This window comes from Saimiri boliviensis, chromosome 10 (genome assembly GCF_048565385.1).
Source record: "Saimiri boliviensis isolate mSaiBol1 chromosome 10, mSaiBol1.pri, whole genome shotgun sequence".
In the NCBI taxonomy this organism is placed as follows: Eukaryota; Metazoa; Chordata; class Mammalia; order Primates; family Cebidae; genus Saimiri; species Saimiri boliviensis.
In genome coordinates this window covers 94,111,116-94,135,634 of record NC_133458.1, presented here as the reverse complement: position 1 = coordinate 94,135,634, position 24,519 = coordinate 94,111,116, and the positions used below count along the sequence as shown (strand labels likewise).

The window sequence follows — 24,519 nt, the reverse complement described above, 5'->3', positions numbered from 1 at the left end:
TAGTGGTGCAATCTCAGCTCACTGCAACCTCCACCTCCCAGGTTCAAGTTGATTCTCCTGCCTCAGCCTCCCAGGTAGCTGGGATTACAGATGTGCATCACCACGCCCAATTAATTTTTATATTTTCAGTAGATATGGGGTTTCACCATGTTGGCCAGGCTGGTCTCAAACTCCTGACCTCAGGTGATCTGCCCACCTCGACATCCCAAAGTACTGGGATTACAGACGTGAACCACTGCACCCAGCCATGCTATTCCATTTTTAAAGTTATACCTACCTACTGATGTATAAAAAAAAAAAAATACGTAAAGAATGACATGGCTTTATTAGTCAAGGTGCAAGATAAACTCCAAAATATATTGACTTTAATGAAGTTTCTTTCTCTCTTACAAGTCTAGAGTAAGAGGTCCAAGGCTGGTTTGGGGGTCCTACTTGGTTAGAGCAGAGGTTTGGATTTCATTCAGATATCCAAGTTTCTTCTGTCTCCTTGCTTTACTACCTCTCTAGGTATTATCTTCATCCACATAGTTGAAACTGGCTGTCTCCATGTTTATATTCTAGTCTGTGGGTATGGAAAAAAAAATGTTGAGGGCAAGGGACTCTGGCTTTAAGGAAAGATGTGGAAATCACACACATTACTTCTGCTCACATCTTATTGGTCCAAATTTAGTCATATAACCACATCTAGCTGCAAGGCAGGCTGGAAATACTCTGCTCAGTGTCATGCCTTGTGGCTAGGAATATATAAAACATGTTGGTTTCTTTGAATTATTGATCCAGACTTGTGGAATGATCCCTGTGAAATGTTTCCTGACCTTACTATTACGTAAAGAATAACAATAAACCTGCCTCCCCTTCTTCCCTGTCAGAGGTAACCTCTAACTGAAACCTGGGTTAATTATTCTCTTGCTTAAAATGATAGTTTTAGGCTGGGCACAATGGCTCACACCTGTAATCTAGCCCTTTGGGAGGCCAAGGCAGGCAGACCACTTGAGGTCAGGAGTTTGAGACCAGCCTGGCCAACAGGGTGAAACCCCATCTCTACTCAAAATACAAAAATTAACCAGGCATGTTGGCAGGTGCCTGTAATCCCAGCTACCTCAGGAGGCTGAAGCAGGAGAATCACTTGGACCCTGGAGGCAGAGGTTGCAGTGAGCTCAGATCATGCCACTGCACTCCAGTCTGGTCAAAAAGAGCAAAAATCCAACTCAAAATAATAATAATAATAATAATAATAATAGTTTTACTATCTGTATATGTATTCAAAAAATGAAATACTTTTTGTTCTGCCTGTTTTGAGTACCAAATAAATGCACTTATTCTTTTGTGACTTGCTAAACATTGCTTTGACTTTTGGTTCCTTTTTGCTTAACAATTTCATTTTTAATTTTTTTCTCCTGTTACATTTTACTGCAAATGGAAGGAACCAAGCCCCTTCTTTAACACTGCTTAGAAATCTCCAATTTCGGGCCGGGCGCGGTGGCTCAAGCCTGTAATCCCAGCACTTTGGGAGGCCAAGGTGGGTGAATCACGAGGTCAAGAGATCGAGACCATCCTGGTCAACATAGTGAAACCCCGTCTCTACTAAAGATACAAAAAATTAGCTGGGCATGGTGACACATGCCTGTAATCCCAGCTACTCAGGAGGCTGAGGCAGGAGAATTGCCTGAACCCAGGAGGCGGAGGTTGCGGTGAGCCGAGATGGCGCTATTGCACTCCAGCCTGGGTAACAAGAGCGAAACTCCGTCTCAAAAAAAAAAAAAAAAAAAAGAAATCTCCAATTTCGCCGGGCGCGGTGGCTCAAGCCTGTAATCCCAGCACTTTGGGAGGCCGAGGCGGATGGATCACGAGGTCAATAGATCGAGACCATCCTGGTCAACATGGTGAAACTCCCTCTCTACTAAAAATACAAAAAAAATTAGCTGGGCATGGTGGCACATGCCTGTAATCCCAGCTACTCAGGAGGCTGAGGCAGGAGAATTGCCTGAGCCCAGGAGGCGGAGGTTGTGGTGAGCCGAGATCGTGCCATTGCACTCCAGCCTGGGTAACAAGAGCAAAACTCCGTCTCAAAAAAAAAAAAAAAAGAAAAGAAATCTCCAATTTCATCACTTGTGAGTTCTACCTTCCACAAAACACTAGAACATAAACACAATTCAGCCAACTACTTTGCCATATGTATAAACTAAATGGGAAAGTTTGTTTTTTGTTTTTGAGATAGGGATTCATTCTGTAGCTCAAGTTGGAGTGAAGTGGTGTGATCGTGGCTCACTGCAGTGTTGACCTCCTGAGCCCAAGCAGTCCTCCCACCTCAGCCTCCCAAGTAGCTTGGACCACAGGAATGTACCACTGCACCTTGCTAATTTCTTTTATTTTTTGTGGAAACAATGTCTCGCTATGTTGCCCAGGCATATCTTGAACTCCAGGGCTCAAGCAATCTTCTCACCTCAGCCTCCCAAAATGCTGGGATTACAGGCGGGAACCCCCCTGCCCAGCCCTCTACTCACTTTTCCCCCTTAGCATTTAAACATACTCAAATGTCTTTCCTCTTTAAAATGAAAACAAACAAATAAAAACCTTCCTTGAATTTGCTGTCTTCTAATTTCTCCTTTCCTTCACAGGTCATGTTTCTTGAAAAAATAGGTAAGATTCATTGTCTTTATTTCTCCATTTCTCATTCTTTCCTTAAGCTATTGTGACTGGCCCCACCATTTCACTCAACCTGCTCTCCATATTAAAATCAACAATAACTTTTTTTTTTTTTTTTTTTTTTTTTTTTGAGACGGAGTCTGACTCTGTCACCCAGCTGGAATGCAGTGGTGTGATCTCGGCTCACTGCAACCTCCGCCTCCCAGATTTAAGCTATTCTCCTACCTTAGCCTCCTTAGTAACTGGGATCACAGGTGTGTGCCGCCACACACAGCTAACTCTTGTACCACGTTGGTCAGGCTGGTCTCGAACTCCTGACCTCATGATCTGCCCACCTCGGCCTCCCAAAGTGCTGTGATTATAGGCGAGAGTCACCGCGCCCGGTCAGTCAACAATAACTCTTAGCTGTAAAAGCCTATACAGACTTTTCTGTTCTTATCTTACCAATCACTGATTATAGTAACCAGCACTGTGAAACACTCCTTCTTTGAGCTTTGCTGCTGCTTCAACTTCTCTGACATCTTTCTGTCGTTGTTTTCCTCCCCTATGGACTCTCCATCTCCATCTTCATAAACTGATTTTTCTACACCCCTTTCCACCTCTTTAGGGGTGTTCCCACGGGCTTTATCAGCAACCACGTTCCCTTCTCATCTTAGAAATGTTTGGATAACCCCATCTACACTGATGATTTAAGTATCATCTATTAGCCCACGACTCCCAAATATGTATCTCTAACTCAGACTCTCCATATGGCCAGTTCCCTTTGAGCATGCCCACTTTCGACTCAGTGTTACTCAGTTTTCTGTCTTAGGAGATGTCACTTTCATCTACCCACTCACCCAAAAGGCTGGGAATCTTCCTAGGTTACCCATTCTCCCTAAGTCTCCTTCAACCCCTGAAAGTAACTGATAATATCAGTTTTGCATCTCAGATATCTCTCATACCTGCCTCTTTCTTTCTAGGCTTGCTATCACTCTCAGCATGAATTATTCCTGAGCATCTATTATGTCTTAGATAGTTTTATCTTTTATGGTAGTGGCTCTTAATGATCACTGTAGAGCAGAACTTGAGGAGATTAAAAATAAATTTGGCTGGGTAAAGTGGCTTATGCCTGCAATCCCAGAACTTTGAAGGCTGAGGTGGGTGAATCACCTGAGGTCAGAGTTCGAGACCAGCCTGACCAACATGACCCCATCTCTACTAAAAATACAAAGTTAGCCAGACATGGTGGCACATGCCTGTAATCTCAGCCAGTCAGGAGGCTGAGCAAGGAGAATTGTTTAAACCTAGGAGGTGGAGGTTGCAGTGAGCCAAGATCCTGCCATTGTACTCTAGTCTGGGCAACAAGAGTACAACTCTGTCTCAAAAAAAAAAAAAAAAAAATCAAATGGTTGATGACTCACCTTAGAAATTACTTTTAGATGACTAGACTTTCATATTTTGAAAAAGTTCTAATGTGCACTTAGAATGGCAAGCCATTGCTTTATGATCTGTGAAGATGAATTGGGCTACATGTAGAAGTCATCTGACTGGGAAGTATCAGAGTGACCCAAGGCTACCAGAATTATGTCATGAGCCTCTGGTAATTATACTTTGAACAAAGCCAAATAAACAACTGCAAAACCACATACTTCAGCTATTCTTGTTATAATTGTTATATGGGATATTGGACAAAGTTGATCCACTGCTTTCTCCATCACAAAGGGGCCAGTAGGTTATATAAACATATGATATCAACGTGGGAGACTGCTGACTTCTCCAAAGGCATCTGATTTTAATTTCTTCTTTTTCTTTTTTTATTTCTTTCTAATTCCATGAAACATTGTGATTACCATTTTTAAAAACACTGTAGCACATTTTGAAAATAAAATTTTACCTGGAGCTGTCAGTCTAAAATCCTATTTGAAGTCATGCCTGTGGATTAATTTGCTAAGTAACTGTCTGAGGTTGACACCCATTGTTGTTATCCTGTAGCTCTTCATCTTCTTGTGGGTAACCAGAACATATCTTTCCTTCATCCCGCATGCTCAAGTCATTTAGTTTGAGTGAGAATGACCTCAGCTTAGCTCCATTCTGAGCCCTGATACCAGAGCTTTGTATTATTCCATTGTTTTGTCAATAGCAATTGATTCAGAGATAAGCTAGAAACTAATCAGATTCTGTGAGGACAAAAGTTTCCTCTGTCTTCCATGAGGAAAATCATATCCACCCCAGGATGGTTCAGTATGAGTATGTAAGCAGCCATAGCCACTGGTCATGAGCTGCTATGGTAGCAACTAGGATAGCGCATGATGCTTGAAGATGAAGCCAAGACCATGGCAGGCAGAGTGGAGACACAGAGAACAAGTTTCTCTACTACGGAGTTCTCAGTAATGCAGACCAACATCCTCTTTTTATTTATTTAGGCGAATTAAAGTTTTAAAATAATCTGTGCTATGGTCTGAATGTGTTTCCTAAAATTGATAGTTGGAAATTAATCCCCCATAAAACAGTGTTGGGATGCGGGGCCTTCTGGGAGGTGTTTAGGTCATGAGGGATCTGCCACTGTAAAAAAGACTTGTGGGAGTAGGTTTGCCCTCTTTCACTCTTCTGCCATGTGAGGACACAGCCAGCAGGCCCACAGCACCTTAATCTGGGCTTCCTAGACCCAGAACTGTAAGAAATACATTTCTGTTTCTTATAAATTACTCTGTTTGTGGTATTCTCTTACAGCAGCACAAAATGAACTAAGACAACCTGTAACATAAAGACGGATTTAATATGCGGTCTTTATCAGAATTAAAATAGTTTTGGCTGGGTGTGGTGGATCACGCCTGTAATCCCAGCACTTTGGGAGGCCAAGGCGGGTGGATCATCTGAGGTCAAGAGTTCAAGAGCAGCCTGGCAAACATGGTAAAACCCTGTCTCTACTAAAAATACCAAAAATTAGCTGGGCATGGTGGTGGGTGCTTGTTATCCCAGCTACTTGGGAGGCTGAGGCAGAAGAATCGCTTGAACACTAGGGGCAGAGGTTGCAGTGAGCCGAGATTGTGCCATTGCACTCTAGCCTGGGAAACAAGAGCAAAACTTGTCTAAAAAAAAAAAACAAAAACAGTTTTATCACTTGTATACATCCCTTTCTAATGTTATTAATTCTTATGCTAGTTAATTTTTTTTACTAGTTATATAACTAGCAAAAAAGTAAGGATGATTTTTTCTTTCCATACTCAGAGAGCATAAAAATTCAGGTCCATGACTGAGCAACAAAATTATCAAGATGGACTGTAATGGGGATTTGTGGGAATTTGTAACACCTTTACACCATAGACATCATCAAAAGAGTTAGTCTCAGGCTCCTTACTATCATACCTTATTAGAAAGTATGCTGGGCATGGTGGCTCATGCCTGGAATCCCAGCACTTTGGGAGGCTGGTGCAGGTGGATCACTTGAGGTCAGGAGTTTGAGAACAGCCTGACCAACATGGTGAAACCTTGTCTCTACTAAAAAAATACAAAGTTAGCCAGATGTGGTGGTGCACACCATAATCCCAGCTACTCGGGAGGCTGAAGGAGGAGAATTGCTTGAACCTAGGAGGCAGAAGTTGCAGTGATCCGGGATAGTTCCATTGCACTCAAGCCTGGACAAGAAGAGTGAAACTCCCATCTCAGAAAAAAAGAAAAGAAAGAAAAAGTATGTAGTGCATTGCTCAATAGTATTTATGAACATTAACATGTTTAGATATGTTTTATGAAACAGAAACAAAAGAATATAGTTAATTCATTTGATTAAATGTTCATATTGAATTTGCATGCTGAAGACTACATAGTAAGTAAAATAACTATGAATATTAGATTGTATGATAATAATTGGCAGAATCAACAGATATTTATTGCATGGTAATTAAATTTATTCAATAACCTTTTGTAATCTATATTTACAAGGATCCTGTAAATGGGATCTTGTAATCCAATGACAAGATAGTGGTTGACCACCACAGTCAAAGGTAGACATATGGAACTGGAAAACACACAATATACTGGAGTATAATTGCTTCTAGGCCCCCTCAGATGACAGAGCAAAGAGATGTGTGTATACTATCTTGCGTCTATATACACATTGATAAATATTTCTATATGTAACCATCTGTATCTATATTAAGTTAAGCATGAGTTCACACTCATGTCTTCCACTCTAATCCATTTAAATAAATGCAATAATATGTACTTAGATTTGCTCTCATCTTAGGACACATTTCAGTTATCTTACCAGTGTTTTCTGCTCCAAAACATTTTTGAAACTGCCTAGAACAAAGACTTGTCATGCCTATTCAAATTCCTGTGGCTAAGTGACTAAGTTCTGGCCAGTCAGAAGGACAATTGTAGGCTGGGACTTATATGAAGCCTTCTGAAAATGAGAAGAGTCTGCTGACACATCCCTTTCTTTTACTTTTTCCTCCTTTTCTTTCCTCTTGCCTGGAAACTCAGACAAGATGACTGGACCACTAGCAGCTATTTGTGATCATGAAGTAATTATGAGGCTAGAAAATCATTTTAGATGTAAAAGAAAATGAGAAGTTTGGATTTTTGACAACTCAGAGCTGTCAAACTGGCCCTGGTTCTGCCTACATCCGCACTGTTTTTATGAGAGGAAAAACCAAATTGCTATCACTTGAACTTTGAACTTTGTTTTATCCAACCAAACCTGATGCTGATAGTTTTTTTTCTTTTTTTTTTTTTTTTTTTGAGACGGAGTTTCGCTCTTGTTACCCAGGCTGGAGTGCAGTGGTGCGATCTCGGCTCACCACAACCTCCGTCTCCTGGGTTCAGGCAATTCTCCTGCCTCAACCTCCCGAGTAGCTGGGATCACAGGCGTGCGCCACCATGCCCAGCTAACTTTTGATATTTTTAGTAGAGACGTGGTTTCACTATGTTGACCAGGATGGTCTCGATCTCTTGATCTCGTGATCCACCCGTCTCGGCCTCCCAAAGTGCTGGGATTATAGGCGTAACCCACTGCGCCCCGCCGATGCTGATAGTTTTTGAAAGTGACTTGAGGCCGGGCGCGGTGGCTCAAGCCTGTAATCCCAGCACTTTGGGAGGCCGAGGCGGGTGGATCACGAGGTCGAGAGATCGAGACCAACCTGGTCAACATGGTGAAACCCCGTCTCTACTAAAAATACAAAAAATTAGCTGGGCATGGTGGTGCGTGCCTATAATCCCAGCTACTCAGGAGGCTGAGGCAGGAGAATTGCCTGAACCCAGGAGGCGGAGGTTGCGGTGAGCCGAGATCGCGCCATTGCACTCCAGCCTGGGTAACAAGAGCGAAACTCCGTCTCAAAAAAAAAAAAAAAAAAAAAAGAAAGTGACTTGAGATATAGTTTCTTAATCAAACTGGATTCTTTTTATGACTGCTTATATATTATTCAGAAAAAGACTTCTTGAGAAAACTCATTTTAAGTTGAGTCTTAAAAAGTGGGGAGTGTAGAAGCGATATTAAAACATTTGGAAAAGAAAAAGGAAGAAGAAAAACAGGGAACCTGAGGAACTCAGAGTGCTCTGGGCAAGGGAGACAGTACTGCATTATCAAGAATGGTATCTTAGGAATAGGTGTAAAAATGATTAGATAGTGTTGGCCTTGTTGGGAAAGTCTTTTTCCTCTTCTTCCCAGATTCTTATGACAGGAATATTAGTTTGTTTTTGTTTTTTTTTTTTTTCTTGTGAGGGAGTTTCACTCCTGTTGCCCAGGCTGAAGTGCAATGGTGCTATCTTGGCTCACTGCAACCTCTGCCTCCCGGATTGAAGAAATTCTGCCTCAGCCTCCTGAATAGCTGGGATTGCAGGCAACCACCACCACACCCAGCTAGTTTCTGTATTTTATTTTAATTTTTGCTGGGGGAAGAGATGGGATTTCACCATGTTAGCCAGGCTGGTCTTGAACTCCTGACCACAAGTGATCTACCAGCCTCGGCCTCCCAAAGTGCTAAGAATACAGGCAGGAGCCGCTATGCATGGCCTCAAACATGCTTTAAGTGCTTCCTGAAATATTTTCTGATGGATGCTTTCAAATCTTTGTTAGACAATTTTAACTTGTCATCTCAGCATTGGCATCTATTGCCTTTTTAATTCAGCTTGAGATCTCCCTGGGTTTTGATATCATGAGTGATTTTTAAATTGAAATCTGGTATCATGAGTGAGTTTTGATTGAAATCTGGACATTTGGGTATTATGATATTTTGGATAATATTTAAATGTTTATTTTAACTAGCATTTCTTGACGCTGTTTTGGCAATGGGCATCAACTTCTAAAACGGCAAGTTGTGGTAGAAATCTAGGTTCCCTATTCCACAGCTGTTGACACCATGGGTAGTTCCTTGCTATTGCTGGGCAATGGTGGGAGTTTCAGTGCCCCACTAGTTTTCCACTGATACTTCCCTAGCTGAAAGGGCTTGGAATGCCTCCTTACTGCCCCAATGTAGCCTCCACTGACACCATAGACGGGAAGGGGTGACGTCTTTACCACTAGGCAGTGATGAACGCTCTGACCCTCCAATATGCCTTTAATTATACCATCTAAGCAGGGAAAGGGAGGGGTACCTCATCACTGTAAGGTAAGAATGGAAGTCCAAGCTCGCCCTGTGGTTTCCAGTGCCACTGATGGTAGAGAAGGATATGCATGGAGGAGTACTTGTTCCTGCCCAGTTGAAGATGAAAGTCCCACCCCTCTCTTTGGTTTTCTCTGACATCACCTTAGAGGAATTGAGTAGAGTCATTGGGGTGTTAGGATGTTGGGGTGTCTCATCACAACCTGGAGAGTGTGGAAGTCTTAGGCTCCCTACTCAGCCTTTGCTTTATGGGGTAGGGTCAGTGTGTGTGTGTGTGTGTGTGTGTGTGTGTGTGTGTGTGTGTGTGTATTGTTTGTCAACAGTAGAGTGATTACCTTCTAAATGTTTTCTTTCTTGATAGGCTGCTGCTTTTTTATCATTTGGCTAGAAAGAGCAGCGTTTTATTAGGGCACTTTTTGTCTATCTATGCCTCTTGGGATTTTTGGGGTTTCTGGTTTCTGGCTTCTCCATCACCCACTTTGGGGTATATAAGGCTACGTGAAAACCCAAGGAACTTCCCACCATGTTCCTCTCTAGAACCTAGCCAGTGTGACTTCTCTTCACCTTTCAACATCTTCCTATGTTTATCTTATATATAATATCGAGTTTTTAGCTGTACTTAGAAGAATAGGTAGAAATATATCTACTCCATCTTCCTGGAAGCAGAAGTCAGGGGCCACTATAACAATTCAAACAAAAATGCGTGGCAAAGACTCAGGGAGGAGTGGCAGTGCCTTTCAAACAAGGGCATCAGGAGGGCAGTCGAATGAAGAAATCTTGCCAGCCATAGGTGGTAACTGCATTTGCCAGTACAATAATATCTATCTGCAAGCATCTTCAAACAGTAAGAATTACTTTAAAAATCATAATGTCTGGCTGGGTGCGGTGGCTCACACCTGTAATCCTAGCACTTTGGAAGGCTGAGGTGGGTGGATCACCTGAGGTCAGGAGTTCAAGACCAGCCTGGCCATCATGGTGAAAGCCCATCTTTAGAAAAAAAAAAATCATAATGCCTTTTAAAAATCATAGAAACATATGAAAATTCCTTAATTTATGAATTAATGTACTGCTTCTTGGAGGAGACGTTATTCTACAAATTGTAGGAATATGGAGAAATTGTGACTTATCCTGTGGTTATAGTTGAGCAAGAAGAGCCAAACTTTCAATACCATTGTTTCAAAGCCACCACTATCAGTTAAAAAAAAAAAAAATGGAAAGACCTCATGCCCAGCTTTAGCTCTGCCTGCTCTTTTCGAGCCCCTTCCCCTTTTCTCTACTTCTAGTTTCTAGGAGAATGTTGTTCACAGGAGGCAGCCTTTCATTAATGCTCATTGTCAAGAAAAGAGACCCATAAATAACCGAAATAAACAATAACACTAGCTTACAATAAAAATGACAGAAGCAATCTGGCAATCTGATTGGATGTAAAATCTCAAGAGGACTAGGATAAAAACTGGGGAGATCAACTGATGTGGTGTCTAGTGTTATAAATAGCTCTGCTATATAGGTTGACGTAGTTGAAAGGCCAACTGCACTTCAGGAGCTAATTATAGAAACCTATAGGGCTGGGGGAAGAAAAAAAAAACAAAACAAAGAAATCTGTAACGGCACATTTATTGGTTGCAGGAGATCTATTCCAGCTAAAACCTGACAAGACCAAGAAGACAGGCACAGATGGGAAATGCTCAAGAAACTGATTAACCCCTAGTAGGGGTGGGGACCCAAATCTAGGAGACGGTCCAATTGCTGAAATGAGTTTTTCCTCCTTTCTTCCCTCCCTTCCTCCCTCCCTTCCTCCCTTTCCTTCCGTTTTTTCATTTAGTGTTGGGTAGAAGGTTGGGGTGGAGAGATGGCCAAAGAAGGGAATTATTTTCCTCTCAGTTACAGATAGGGACCTTGCACTCTGTACACGTTTTTGGAAACATTGCCAGCATGCTCAGAAACATGAAAAAGCCCTGATGGAAATGATCCAATTCCTTTGCTTTCCCTTTAGTGGTTTTCAACGCCATGGGTGACTGGGTAGAGTGGGAAAAAAAAGGTCAAAGTCAAATTTGTTGAATGTGCTACTTAGATTGGGGTTCGCATTTCCCTAGCTACTCCACACACAGTCTCTTTCCTGCTGTATTGCCTTTCTCCAAAGGCTGTCGTCTTGGTTTGGTGTGGTCACGGCTTCCAACCCTTTGGTGGAGTCAGTGAAGATGAGAAGCACTGCAATTACCTTCAAGGGGTTTACAGACTCGAATATGTACAGCAAGCACTGACAAAAGAGTGAATGAATGTCTGTCTCTCTGCAAGGCACAGTGACTCAGACCTGTAATCCCCAACACTTTGGGAGTCTGAGACGGGCGGTTCACTTGAGGCCAGGAGTTTGAGACCAGCCTGGGCAAGATGGCGACACCCCGCCTCTACTAAAAGTGCCCCCAAAATTAGCCAGATATGATGCCACAGGCCTGTAGTCCCATCTACTCCGGAGGCTGAGGCTGGAGAATCAGTTGAACCCGGGAGGCGGAGATTGCAATGACCGAGATCGTGCTACTGCACTCCAGCCTGGGTGACAGACAGAGGCTCGTCTCCACAAAAAAAAAGAAAGAAAGAAAATAAAAGGTCTGTCTTTCTAATGCACATACATATACTACTACTTTCTGGATTGTATCTTTAGTTTTGCTTACAAAATGGATTTAGGCTGTAGAACTTTCAAAGATTAGAGAAATGTGCCTTGGAATAGAAAGTGCAAATTTCTAGTAATTCTTCCCTTCAAAGATAATGTTACCAACTTCTTTTCCTACTATTTTTCGAATTTACCGACAAACCGTTGGGTTAAAAAACATCAAGTGAAACCACCATAGCACGTGTATACCTATGTAACAAATCTGCACGTTCTGCACATGTATCCCATCTACACAAGTACCCCGGAACTTAAAAGTATATTTAAAAAATAGTTATTACACACATGGTAGCTTTCTGAGTATTTTTGAAGCTGCGAGTCACTTTTGTCCTTTTGAGGAACGAGGAAACACGCAATACAGCCCTCCGTAGGGCGGTGCTGGGGGCAGGTTTTCTGAGGAGGCGGGAGCCAGCGGCGGGCACCACCTCCCACACGCCCACCGCTTTGATAAACAAGGAGACTCCCGCCCGCAGGCTGTAAACGAGGCACGAGCTTGAGGGAGGAGCCAGGGCACCTGATGTCACTGTTGAAAAAGGCCTCTAATTGGTGCTTCGCGCAGCCGCGGACCTTGGAATTCTGATTGGTCTGTTTTCCTGTCCGTAAGGGGATTGACGGTTCCTACCGCGTCAGGCCGCTCCTCTCGGAGCCACGCTCCTTTGCTTGCGCGTGGGCGCCCGCCCCCGAGCGGTGAGAGCGCGTGCGCGAGCGCCACTTTCCGTGGCGGAGCCCGCCCGTGCAGCTGCACAGGCTCGCATTCTGTGGGCCCTCCGGGAGGCGGCGGAGGTCACCGCGGGGAGGAGGGGCGGGGGCGGCATGGCAGCCTCCTTACGGCTCTTTGGAGCCGCGTCCGGTCTCCGGTACTGGAGCCGGCGGCTGCGGCCGGCAGCCGGCAGCCTTGCAGTGGGTAAGGACCTCGCGCCTCGTCCCCCTTGTCCTGCTTTCGGCCGCTCGCTTCTTCTGTCCAGACGGCCAAAGAGGTGTTTTCACGGGAGACGCTGCGGTTGGGCTGGGGCTTAAAAACCAAAATTTTGGCTGTTCCTAAAGGCCTGTCCTCTTCTGCTGCCGCCACTCACTCCGCGAGTATCCCCATCTCCCTTCCCTCCCTTTCTGCCTGGCTCCAGATGCACGGGTTCAGCGCCCTTATCGGGATTTAGGAAGAGGTGGGGAAGAGCTTGGGGTGAAGGGGGGAGTATTTGGGATCCCAGCATGCTCCTTCGGAGTTTGGACTTCGAGGACGTTTGGAGGGCCCAAATCCAGGGGTCAACCCCGCACTCACCCCCAGCCACCCCTGGCCCTGAGGGTGCACCTTGTGTGGGCACAGTCTCGGGCAGCAAGGCCTGATTGATGTTTAACCACCTGAGTCCGGGGGGATGGCCTTATTACATACGCGGTGTGTACAAGCCAGGCAGTCAGTCGTTCAGCAAAGTTTGAGTCACCCTTGACCAGCAAGACAGGCTTTCCCCCGATACTGTAATTGTGCTACCTAAAAAATGTCGTTTCTGTCAAATTATGAACCAGTACACTTTAAGCGTCCTCAAGATTACGGGCAGAATTGATCCTGCCTTCCTCCTCTCATACCGTTGTAAATTGTGGAAGTGAATTTAGGAAGAGGCGGTTTTTAGAGCCAGGATGAAGATCCACGGAGATCTAATACAGTCTTTCATGTTCTGCACGAGGAACGTGAGGCCCCTTGGATAAGTGAGTCAGGATATCCCCAGCAACATCTAGAAAGTGGTTCTCATTTCTTCCTAATTCCTACACTTTCTATCATATCAGGACTCCTTTTTAATTGGAAAAATTGGTTGATTTGTGGGGACACTGCCGTTGTCTTCTATGAAAGTTCGAGAGTTGCGACAATGCACCACCGTTTAGCAAGACTATTCTGAGGATTACCAAAAAAGCCTTGGCATTAATTTTTTCTAATCTTTGCTTAAAAAAATATAGCGGGTTAGGATTTGAGGCTCCCCCCCCCCCCGCCCACCTTCTCAATCTGTTGCCCAGGCTGGAGTGCAGTGGCCTAGTCACACTGCCCCTGCAGGCTCAACCTCCTGGGCTCAGGTGATCCTCACACCTCAGCCTCCTGAGTAGCTAAGATTACAGGGATGTACCATCACGCCCGTCCAATTTTTGTATTTTCGGTAGGGAGGAGGTTTCCCCGTTGTTGCTCAGGCTGGTCTTGAACTCCTGGGCTCAGGTGATCCTTCCAGAGTGTTGGGATTATAGGCATGAGCCACTGTGCCTGGCTGGGAATTGTAAGAACTTTCTCTTATAATTCTTCACAGCTTTCCATCCTGCCCCTCAGTGAAAAGTCTGAATTCCCTTTCTGATTGGAGAAGGACAGAGGTTCTGTGAGATGCAAGAGAACAGATGTCTGGTGCAGAACCACAATAACATGAAAAAAACTCCACAGAATCTGCCAAACTTGAATGTAACCACTATTTGAGCTTCATATATTGAGCTACAAAAGTGCCTCCCACTTTGGAGATAACCTTAACAGGAAAATTCGACACTTTTCCGCAGAAGCACCAGTTTTCACATCAATTCTTTGAGTTCTCATTAGCCAAGAAAGACTTATTTGCTGCTTAAGGGTTTTACAAGGTGTTCTAATGGTATTTTAATCAATCCTTGATGTACCTTTTAGAGTTATGAAAGTTGTTACCAATTCATGGTGGAAGAGACTGAGGCCTAAGACTGGGATACTTGCCTCTGTAAATTGGGAGGGTCTACCTCAGAGTGCTGATTAGACTACTCTAGCATATGGTCTTGTACTTTTGGCTCTTTGGCCCAAAGATGTTGTAAGAATATAGATTTCTGATAAATTTTAAATAGTTCTTTTGTAATGCAGTGGCTAAATCTCTTCAGCAGTTGTTTTTCTCTGGAATTATTTTAAATATTTAAATTCCTTTTTATTTTAGTTTACTGCAAAAGTGTTAACTTTTTTTGACATTAGACTCTTAAAGAGTAGAAAAAAAAATCTACCTGCAAGTTTGGACTCAAATGTCATTAAGAAAAAGAACCATGTTCAAATAGTAACATTATATGATACTCTGAATTCTGTAGGATATTTGTAGTATATTTAAGATGTTTATGTCATACAGATAATATAAGGATCTATATAATTTATTTACTGTACAAAAAAATGAAACCTAAAAGTTGCCAGTTAGTAGCACATCTTTTTTATTTCTTAGGTTTTAGAGAAGGTCTCCCTGTGTTGACCAAGCAAGGGTACAGTGGTACCTTCTTAGCTCACTGCAACCTTGAACTGCTGTACTTGAGTGATCTTCCGCCTCAGTTTCCCAGGTAGTTAGGACCGCAAGGGTGCAACACTATACCTAGCTAATTAAAAAAATGTTTTTTTGAGACAAGGCTAGTTGCCTACTATGCTGGTCTAGAACTTCTGGCCTCAAGCCATCCTCTTGCCTTGACCTCCCAAAGTGTTGGTTTTACAGGCATTAGTCACTGTGCCCAGCCTGCAACATCTTATTTATTTATTTGTTTATTTATGATGGGGTCTCTCTCTCTCCCAGGCTGAAGTGCAGTGGTGCAGTCATGGCTCATTGTAGCCTCAACCTCTTGGGCTCAAGCAATCCTCCTACCTCAGCCTCCCAGGTAACCTCTAAGAAGTGGCCTTATCTGGGTAGGAACTGAGGCCTTCTAAACTCGGAGAAAATTTTAAACATTATCACCATCAATAAATAACCTCTTTTGACATCCGGTCATCTAATTATATCATCCTTTCTTTAACTTTGCTACAGGCAAAGATGAAATAAAGAGAGCTGAGCCCTTTGAAAACTTTATCTTCTTTCAGTTCGATGTTGGCCCATCCAACATGGCTCATTGTTCTTGACGTCTTCAGCTTCAGTAACAAACATCATCAGCACTCCAGCTTTTCTAGGATCTTATTAGTGGGAATGGTTCTTTGGCTGAGATTTCACCAGCAGATCTCGTTTTTTGGTTGATTTAAGTGCCTCGGTGATTCTTGTTCTAACAAACATGTTGTACTTAATGCTCATCATTACACCTGGTCCTTTGACTCCCTCCCTTTTAAGTACATGGACATGCTTTCTTATTTCCTCATTTCTTTAGGTTTCTCTCTAGGTTTGTTTGTACCCAATCTCAAAGTTATTTATAATTAGGAATTTTGCTGATGCCTAATACTATTTTTCTCAGCCTCTTGCTGTATTTCTGGATACATCCATTGTTGTGGTCTGTTTGTGCCTTTCCCCAGCTGTCGCTTAGCTTAGTGATGGTGAGAGTCACAGAAGTTTGCTGATTAGATACAGTGCTTTCATTAATCTCTTGTTCATTCCCAATTACATTTTCAGATTTTCCACAGCATTTCCAGAACTTCAACTTAGGGCTGGCAGCTCCTGAACCAGTCATTTGGCAGAAGGATGCCATTACCGTGTGTTAGTTTAGGCAGTTTGTATTTGACCTCAGATCTAGGGAAAAGAATATTGGAGAGTCAACCTGCAATATGTAATGATTGCTGCAACACTGTTCACCTTTACATAGTCCACGTGATCAGCATCGTTACTTTGTAATTTGGTCGGAAATGGCTTTTATCCCCATTTGATTAAACTCACCTAGCTGGTTATTGATTCACGTAACATATATTAAATTTCACTGTGTGCCACTTCATTTATTTCATTTTATTATAAAAGTAGTTACAAAAGTTGCATGCTTATTGTAAAAAATGGGAACTGTTATAAAAAGTAAGAATATTTTCTTCAACTCAAGTGCCTTACTAATATATAGTTACAGTTTTTGACTGTCACAAACAATACTATAAAAAACCGTATCTTTGTGTTGTTCAGAATTTAATACATGGTAGGGATTGCCATGGCCCATAGTTGGGCACTTTTTTTATAAATAAAATTATATTGGAACACAGCTATATCCATTTGTTTATGTGTTGTCTGTGGCTGCTTTCAAACTAGAGTAGGTGAATGGAATAGTTGTTACAGAAGCCTTATAGCTCACAAAGCTGAAAATAATTTACTGCCTGACCCTTTAAGAAAAAGTTGGCTGGCCCCTTATGGGTAGGATGTATTCCTAGAAATGGAATTGCTGGTCAAAGAGTATGCATGTTTTAAATTTAAATTTTAAATAAAAGTTCAAATGTAAATTTTTTTTTTGCCAAATTATCATCCAGAAGATTGACCTAATATACAGTTTGACTGTATATGAGAACATATGTTTTCATCAGTTGTTTCTTACCAGGAGCAGTTTTTATCAAAGAAACAAGTAAAACTTATCCAACAGGTAAAAAATGGTATCACATCTTTTTTTTTTTTTTTTTTTTTTTTTTGCATTTCTCTGATTATGACAAGTTGTGTATATTTTTAGAGGTTTTTTGGGGGGTAATTTACGTATTTTCTGTTATTGTGATTTTTGCCTACTTTAAAAAATCACGTATTCATATTTTTCTTCTACATTTTAAAGTTATCTTACATATAAAATAAAGTAGCCCTATTTTTGTCATGTGTTGGAAGGATTTTTCTTAGTTATTTGTATTTTATCTGCTTGTGATATTTCTTCCCTATCTTAGAGATGCTAAACTTTATCCCCGTTTTATTATAAAAAATATGAAGCAGAGTAATATAACTGACATCCATATACTTTCCTTAGAAACAGCAGTTGTTAATTTTGCCACATTGACTTTTTTCCTTCCATATATATACCTATCCCACTTGAATCATATGAACCCTAATGCTTCATCATGAATCTAAGAATGAGGACATTCTCCTATGTAACCAAACTACCATTATCCTACCTAAGAGCGTTAGCAATGATTCCATGGTATCATCTAATGTATAATTTATATTCAAAATTTCATTATTTTCTTAAGAATGTCTCAGCTTTTTTTTTTTTTTCCAAGTCAGGATCTGTTCAGACTTCACACTTTACATTTGATCTATCACTTTAGTATTTTTTAATTGAGAGCTGTCTTTTGTTTGTTTCTATAACAATATTGACTTTAAAAACAGCTTTATTAGCAATATAGTGACATATGATAAATTGTATGTGAAGTGTACAGTTTGGTAAGTTTTGATGTATATAAGCCAATGAATCCCTCATCACAGTCAAGATAGTATGGCCGGATGCGGTGGCTCACGCCTACACTCCTAGAACTTTAGGAGGCTCAGGCCAGGTGATTGCATGAGCTCAGGAGTTTGTGACCATTCTGGCCAACATGGTAAAACCCATCTCTACAAAAAAAAAAGCAAAAATTAGCTGGATGTGGTGGCATGTACTTGTAGTCCCAGCTTACATGGGAGGCCGAAGTGGAAGAATCATCTGAGCTTGGAAAGTTGAGGCTGCATTGAGCTATGATCACACCACTGCACTTTTAGTCTGGGCAACAGAGTAAGACCCTGTCAGAAAAAAAAAAAAGCGAACATACCCATCACCAGATCCCTGAAATGTTTCCATACCTCTGGAATATACAAATATTAGTATATTTTTCCTAGGTATAGATTTCTAGCTGACAATTTTTTTTCAGTATTAAAAAAATGTTACACCACTGTCTTCTCATTTGCATTGTTTCTGATGAGAACTCTGCCATTGTCCTTATCTTTTTCCCTTTCTACATAATGTGTTCTTTTTCCCCTGGCTGCTCTTGGGCATTTGATCGTGATGTGTCTTGGTATAGTTTTCTTCACATTTCTTGTACTGGGGTTCATCCAGTTCCTTGGATGCATGGGGTTTGTAGTTTTCATCACATTTGGAACATTTTGGGCATTAGTTCTTCACATATATTTTCTGCCCCACTTCTCTCATTTGAGCACTGTAGTTACACATGTGTTTAGGTGGTTGAAACTGTCTCACAGCTTATTGATGCTCTCTTCATTTTTTAAATTACCTTTTTTCTCTGTGTTTTGGATAGTTTCTTTTGCTAAATCTTCAAGGTTACTAATCCTTTCTTTGTGGTATCTGTTCCTTTGTTAATCTTCCGGTATAATTTTCATCTCACACATTTTATTAATAGATTTCATCTGAAGAAATTTAATTTGGATTGTTAAAAATATCTTCCATAATTCTACCTTTGGAATATATGGACTACAGTTACAATTTTTAATGTCCTTGTTTTCTAATTCTAACATCTGTGTCAGCTTAGGGTTGGTTTTGACTTTTTGACTTCTGAGTATACATATTCCCTTGGGCTTCTGAGAGGTTCAACTTTTGGGCTTCAGCCTCTTTATACTTATCTGGTGATTTTATTAACTTTTACAAATTTCACCTCTTACTTTGAGACAGATGGCTACCAGGTATATCTCTTTTTTCTCACCCTATCCCTGAAACGTTGGTCATGATATTTCAGATAGTCTGTTGGACATCTTTCAGCTCATTGACAGCTCATAGTTACACTGTTTAAAACTGAGCTAGCTCTCTTTGATTACTTCAGTGAGGTATTGATAACACTATTCTCTTGCTATCATTTTGGACCTCACCCTTATTTTAGCCCATAATTCAATCCATTGTTATATTCTTTTACTTCTGTCTTTGAAATTTTTTTTTTGATACATATATATATATATATATATATATATATATATATTTTTTTTTTTTTTTTTAAATGGGGTTTCACCATGATGGCCAGGCTGGTCTTGAACTCCTGACCTCAGGTGATCTACCCACCTCGACCTCTCAAAGTGTTAGGATTACAGGCGTGAGCCACTGCGCCCGGCCCTGAAATATTTTTTATACCTATCTTTTCCTCTGGCTACCATACTTTATTAACTCTTTGTTATGGACTGAAATTTTATGTCCTCACAAAGTTTATACGTTGAATTTCTTTTTTTTTTTTTAATTTTTTAAATTTTTTTTTTTTTTTTTTTTTTTTTTGAGATGGAGTTTCGCTCTTGTCACCCAGGCTGGAGTGCAATGGCGTGATCTTGGCTTACCGCAACCTCCACCTCCTGGGTTCAGGCAATTCTGCCTCAGCCCCCTGAGTAGGTGGGATTACAGGCACGCGCCACCATGCCCAGCTAATGCTTTGTATTTTTAGTAGAGACGGGGTTTCACCATGTTGACCAGGATGGTCTCGATCTCTTGACCTCGTGATCCATCCACCTCGGCCTCCCAAAGTGCTGGGATTACAGGCTTGAGCCACTGTGCCCGGCCAAATTTTTTTAAATTTTTTGAGATGGAGTCTTGCTCTGTCACCCAGGCTGGAGTGCAGTGGTACGATCTTGGGTCACTGCAGTTTTCACCTCCTATGTATATATGGTCCTCCTGCCTCACCCTCCTGAGTAACTGGGTTTTCAAGTGCCTGTCACCATGCCTGGCTAATTTTTGTATTTTTAGTAAAGACTGGGTCTCACCATGTTGGCCAGGCTGGTCTCAAACTTCTGACCTCCCAAAGTCTTGGGATTACAGGTGTGAGCCACTGTGCCTATCCTAAATTCCTAACCCTCAATATAATGATATTAGGAGGTAGGTCCTTTGGGAAGCAATTAGATCATGCGGGTAGAGCCCTGTGAATAGGATTAGTGCCATTATACAGAGAGACATGAGAGCTGCTTATCTTTCTGCTCTCTGCCATGTGAGGATACAGTGAGGAAATGGCCTTCAGGAGGCTGCCACCTTCATCTTGGACTTGGCCTCCAGAACTGTAAGAAATAAGTGTTTGAGTGTTTGTTATTTAAGCCATTATGGTATATTTGTTATAGCAGCTCAAACTAAGGCATGTAGAGGATTGCTGTCACTTTTATATTGTTCTTTGCCTCCAGGCTCTTTCTTCTTCAAGTTCATTCATTGTACACTGCTGCCTTGTTTCTATTCCTGAAGTGTAAGTCTCTTCTGTCACTTCTCTTGGCCAGTCCTTCAATAACTACCTCTTGCCTACAAAATAAAAGTTGTTCAGCATCCTTCCATCCTTCCACATTGTGGTTGCATTTTTTTTTTTTTAAATCTAATCTCTTGCTGTTTTGTTTCTTTGTGCCTCCTTTAGGAAGAATAGGGAGCAGTATCATACAGTGTTTATAGGTGGAAACTCTAGAAATAGAATGTCTAGGTTTGAATCTTGGCCTTACAACTTAGTACAGTATTGGGTATTTTACTTCAGCTCACTAAGCATCAGGGTTCTCAGCTATAAGATGGGCATCATATATAGCATATGGTAATAGTACTGTTTATAAAGTGCTTAGTACAGTATCTGGCATGTAAAATTGCAGTAAAGATTAACTTACTGTCATTCATTTCTTCATGGCTCTCCTGGTTCTTTGTATATATTCATATTCCTTTTTCTATATGGAGTTCCTCCCCTCCTTACCCTCCTATACATTTGAAATCCTACCCATGTGTAATATCCACGTCAGATGCTACCTTCCTCAAGTTCCCACACCATGAATTATCATTTTTCATCAGCATGGTTTTGTAATACTTTATCCTTAACTGTCTTAATGTTAGTGTTTATGTACATGGTTATTTCTTCTTGGGTTTTAAGCTTGTTGAAAGCAAGGACCGTATCTCTTACCTTCCATGGTATCTCATTTGGTACATGTTGCTTAATACTGAATTTGTGAATGAATTGTGGTTCTGCCTTACCCTGTTTATGAAGTGTTTGACCTAGAGTGAATTGCCTGTTAAATTAACTGTCTTTAAATTATAATCTTCCTAGTTTCTAGTGTTTTTAGATTGCCAGATTATATCTTTTCAACCTTAATAGAGTAGTCAGGCACAGTAATGCTACATTTTCCTTCTGGTTATTATTGCTAGTTTGTTTTTGAGCATTAATTAGAGTTCTCTGATGAAGTGTACTTACTCTGTTTAGTACCAAAATAAAATTTCAATAAGGTGTCATTTTTCTGTTATTGAACCCCTTGTGGGCCAGAATGACAGGTAATTTCTATTATACCAGTGTATTGAACTTCGCACGTGTAAAATGATGTTGCACAGAAATGACACCCACATTTAATGGAAGTGTTAGAGTCAGTCATCATGTTAAAGGAATTAAATATGCTTCTAACCCAAGAAGACCTCTAGTTCTTAAGTATTAGGGCTTCAAATAATTTGCTTTTAACAAATCTCATTCCATTCAGATTAAGTTCAGAGAAGAGCAGATTAAATTCAGTTGAGAGGACGTGAAACTTCAAAGGGTGACTGTGATTAGTTGTTGGACTACACAATTTTAAAGCTGGAGTTCTTGAAAGAAAAAAAATAATGCTGGGAAATGAAAGGGCAAGGAGAGTTATTTCTCTTTTTTCCCTTGCTAGACTCTGAGCTTTTAAAGGACAGGGACCATACATTGCTGTGTCTGTCTCTGAGCTCTGTCATAGTACTTAATGCAGTGAATATTTGTTGAGTAGAGTTCTCAATCTAGAAAGTGAAAAATTGCATCTCATGTTATTTCCATAGTAATGTAAAGCCTCCCCACTCTGTAACACATTACTTTGATTCATATGCCCACAGTGTAATTTTAAAAAGTCTTATATAAAACAGAAAAGAATAAATAAAACTTGTATAGTTTTTGAGGCTTTTTTTTTTTTTTAATGGCAGCCTGGTCAACATGGTGAAACCCTGTCTCTACTAAAAGTACAAAAATTAACTGGGGGTGGTGGTGCGTGTCTGTGATCTCATCTACTTTGGAGGCTAAGGCATGAAAATTGCTTGAACACAATAGACAGAGGTTGCTGTGAGCCAAGATTGCATCACTGTCCTCTAGCCTGGATGACAGAGTGAGACTCCATCTTAAATAAATAAGTACATGATAAAAATAAAGTAAGGAAGTCTCTTCTTTGTGAAAGTTCAGAGTTGTTAGATCAAGGTCCTGATACTGTTATGCTTGCCCTTTGAAGTCTGTGGATGTATCTCCCCTTTCTCCCCCAGATCACCTTTATAAACTGGTGATTTCCATTCTCCTGGGTTTAACATCTTTTTGAGATGATGATGATGATGATGATGATTACTTGTACCTGTGGGATTGGGAAGATTAAAAAGCTTTTCCATTCTTGGAGCTGGTCCATGACGTAGGTCTTATTAAATACTTTCTGTCTTTTATATACATTATTAAGGGAGATAATATAGAATACTTAACATTGTAGGTGAATTACATATTGGGTGTTTTATAAATGATAACATTATTGAATTTATTGTTAGAAATGGTAAATGAATGTTATACAGGTACAAAACAAGGAAAATCTTAAAATTTTGTGAATGTGCCACGGAAAACTAAATAATTAGAAGTTAGTCTGCCTGCACATTGTTGATACCTTTAAATGTGGTTAGGTCCATTAGTTTAAAATTAGCCTTTTAAAAGTTAGTGGGTTTTTTTTTTTTTTTTTTTTTTTTGAGACGGAGTTTCGCCCTTGTTACCCAGGCTGGAGTGCAATGGCGCGATCTTGGCTCACCGCAACCTCCGCCTCCTGGGCTCAGGCAATTCTCCTGCCTCAGCCTCCTGAGTAGCTGGGATTACAGGCACGTGCCACCATGCCCAGCTAATTTTTTGCACTTTTAGTAGAGACGGGGTTTCACCATGTTGACCAGGATGGTCTCGATCTCTCGACCTCGTGATCCACCCGCCTCGGCCTCCCAAAGTGCTGGGATTACAGGCTTGAGCCACCGCGCCCGGCGTTAGTGGGTTTTTTTAAAAAAATAAATGTATTGTTATTTTATTTATGTTTGAGATAAGATCTCAGTGTGTTGCCCAGGCTATTCTTAAATTCCTGGGCTCGAGCAGTCCTCCTGCTTCAGCCTCCCAAGTAGCTGGGATGATAGGTGTGCACCACTGTGCCTGGTTCCTAAAAGTTTCTTATATTTAAAAAAATCGTAACAATTGACTTACCAATATTAAATGAGTGTTTACATTAAAAAATGTTATTTGCCTCTGTTGAAAATAATGTATTGAAATCAGTGTGTTCTAGGTCAGTGGCTTCCAAGACTCCAGTTGGATTCATTGGACTGGGCAACATGGGGAATCCAATGGCAAAAAATCTCATGAAACATGGCTATCCGCTTATTATTTATGATGTGTTCCCTGATGCCTGCAAAGAGTTTCAAGATGCAGGTGAGCAGGTAAGACCTTTTCTTTAGATTTGTTTTAGATTTTGAGGATTGAAAATGAGTATACATTCAAATAAGTGATAGCTTCTTAAAAGTATACCCAATGGAGTTGTAAACCTAATTCGTTGTTAATTGTGTGTGTGTGTGTGTGTGTGTGTGTGTGTGTAAACATTTATCTAACATCCAGATGTGCAGTAAAGAAGAGTTCTCATCAGACATTCAGGGATATCTATTCTTTGGCAGATAACTTGGAACATTTTACAAGTTTTGACATAGAGCTTTAGCTCTATGTCAGTTTCTGAGATAGTAACTTTACTGATTATGCTGTTAAAGTAGTTAGTTTGGTGGAAATAACCTCCTATGTTATTAAAAGAATAATTGTCTTTAAAACAAGAGTAGGCTTAGAGATATAAAGGCTAGTTTGAGTTCCAGCTCAGATAGTTCACATGCTGTCTTACTGGGAGCAAGTTACATCACCTCTGCTTATTTCCTCATCCTTAAAATGAGAATAATGACAACCTATGCCATTAGATTGTGAAGCTCCAGTAAGTGAATATGTGAACACACTTTATAAGCATCATATGGCAGCACTTTGTGAATAATTACTAGTTATTGGCTGTA

General features: G+C 41.0%; 1 protein-coding gene across 3 annotated transcripts in view; it reads left to right on the top strand.

Annotated features, from left to right (window-relative positions):
* The window catches only part of HIBADH (3-hydroxyisobutyrate dehydrogenase), a 215,522-nt gene that overhangs the window by 67,165 nt on the left and 123,838 nt on the right, over nt 1-24,519 (top strand). The window contains exons 1-3 of one of the 3 annotated variants that reach the window (XM_010345701.3): nt 12,707-12,796; nt 22,726-22,865; nt 23,750-23,910. In XM_010345701.3, the coding sequence (XP_010344003.2) occupies nt 23,806-23,910 (105 nt within the window). In that variant the 5' untranslated portion in view covers nt 12,707-12,796; nt 22,726-22,865; nt 23,750-23,805. Of the gene's footprint in view, nt 1-12,571; nt 12,797-22,725; nt 22,866-23,749; nt 23,911-24,519 lie in introns of those variants that run through there. The other 2 variants (XM_003935158.3, XM_074379645.1) reach the window with 2 other exon arrangements.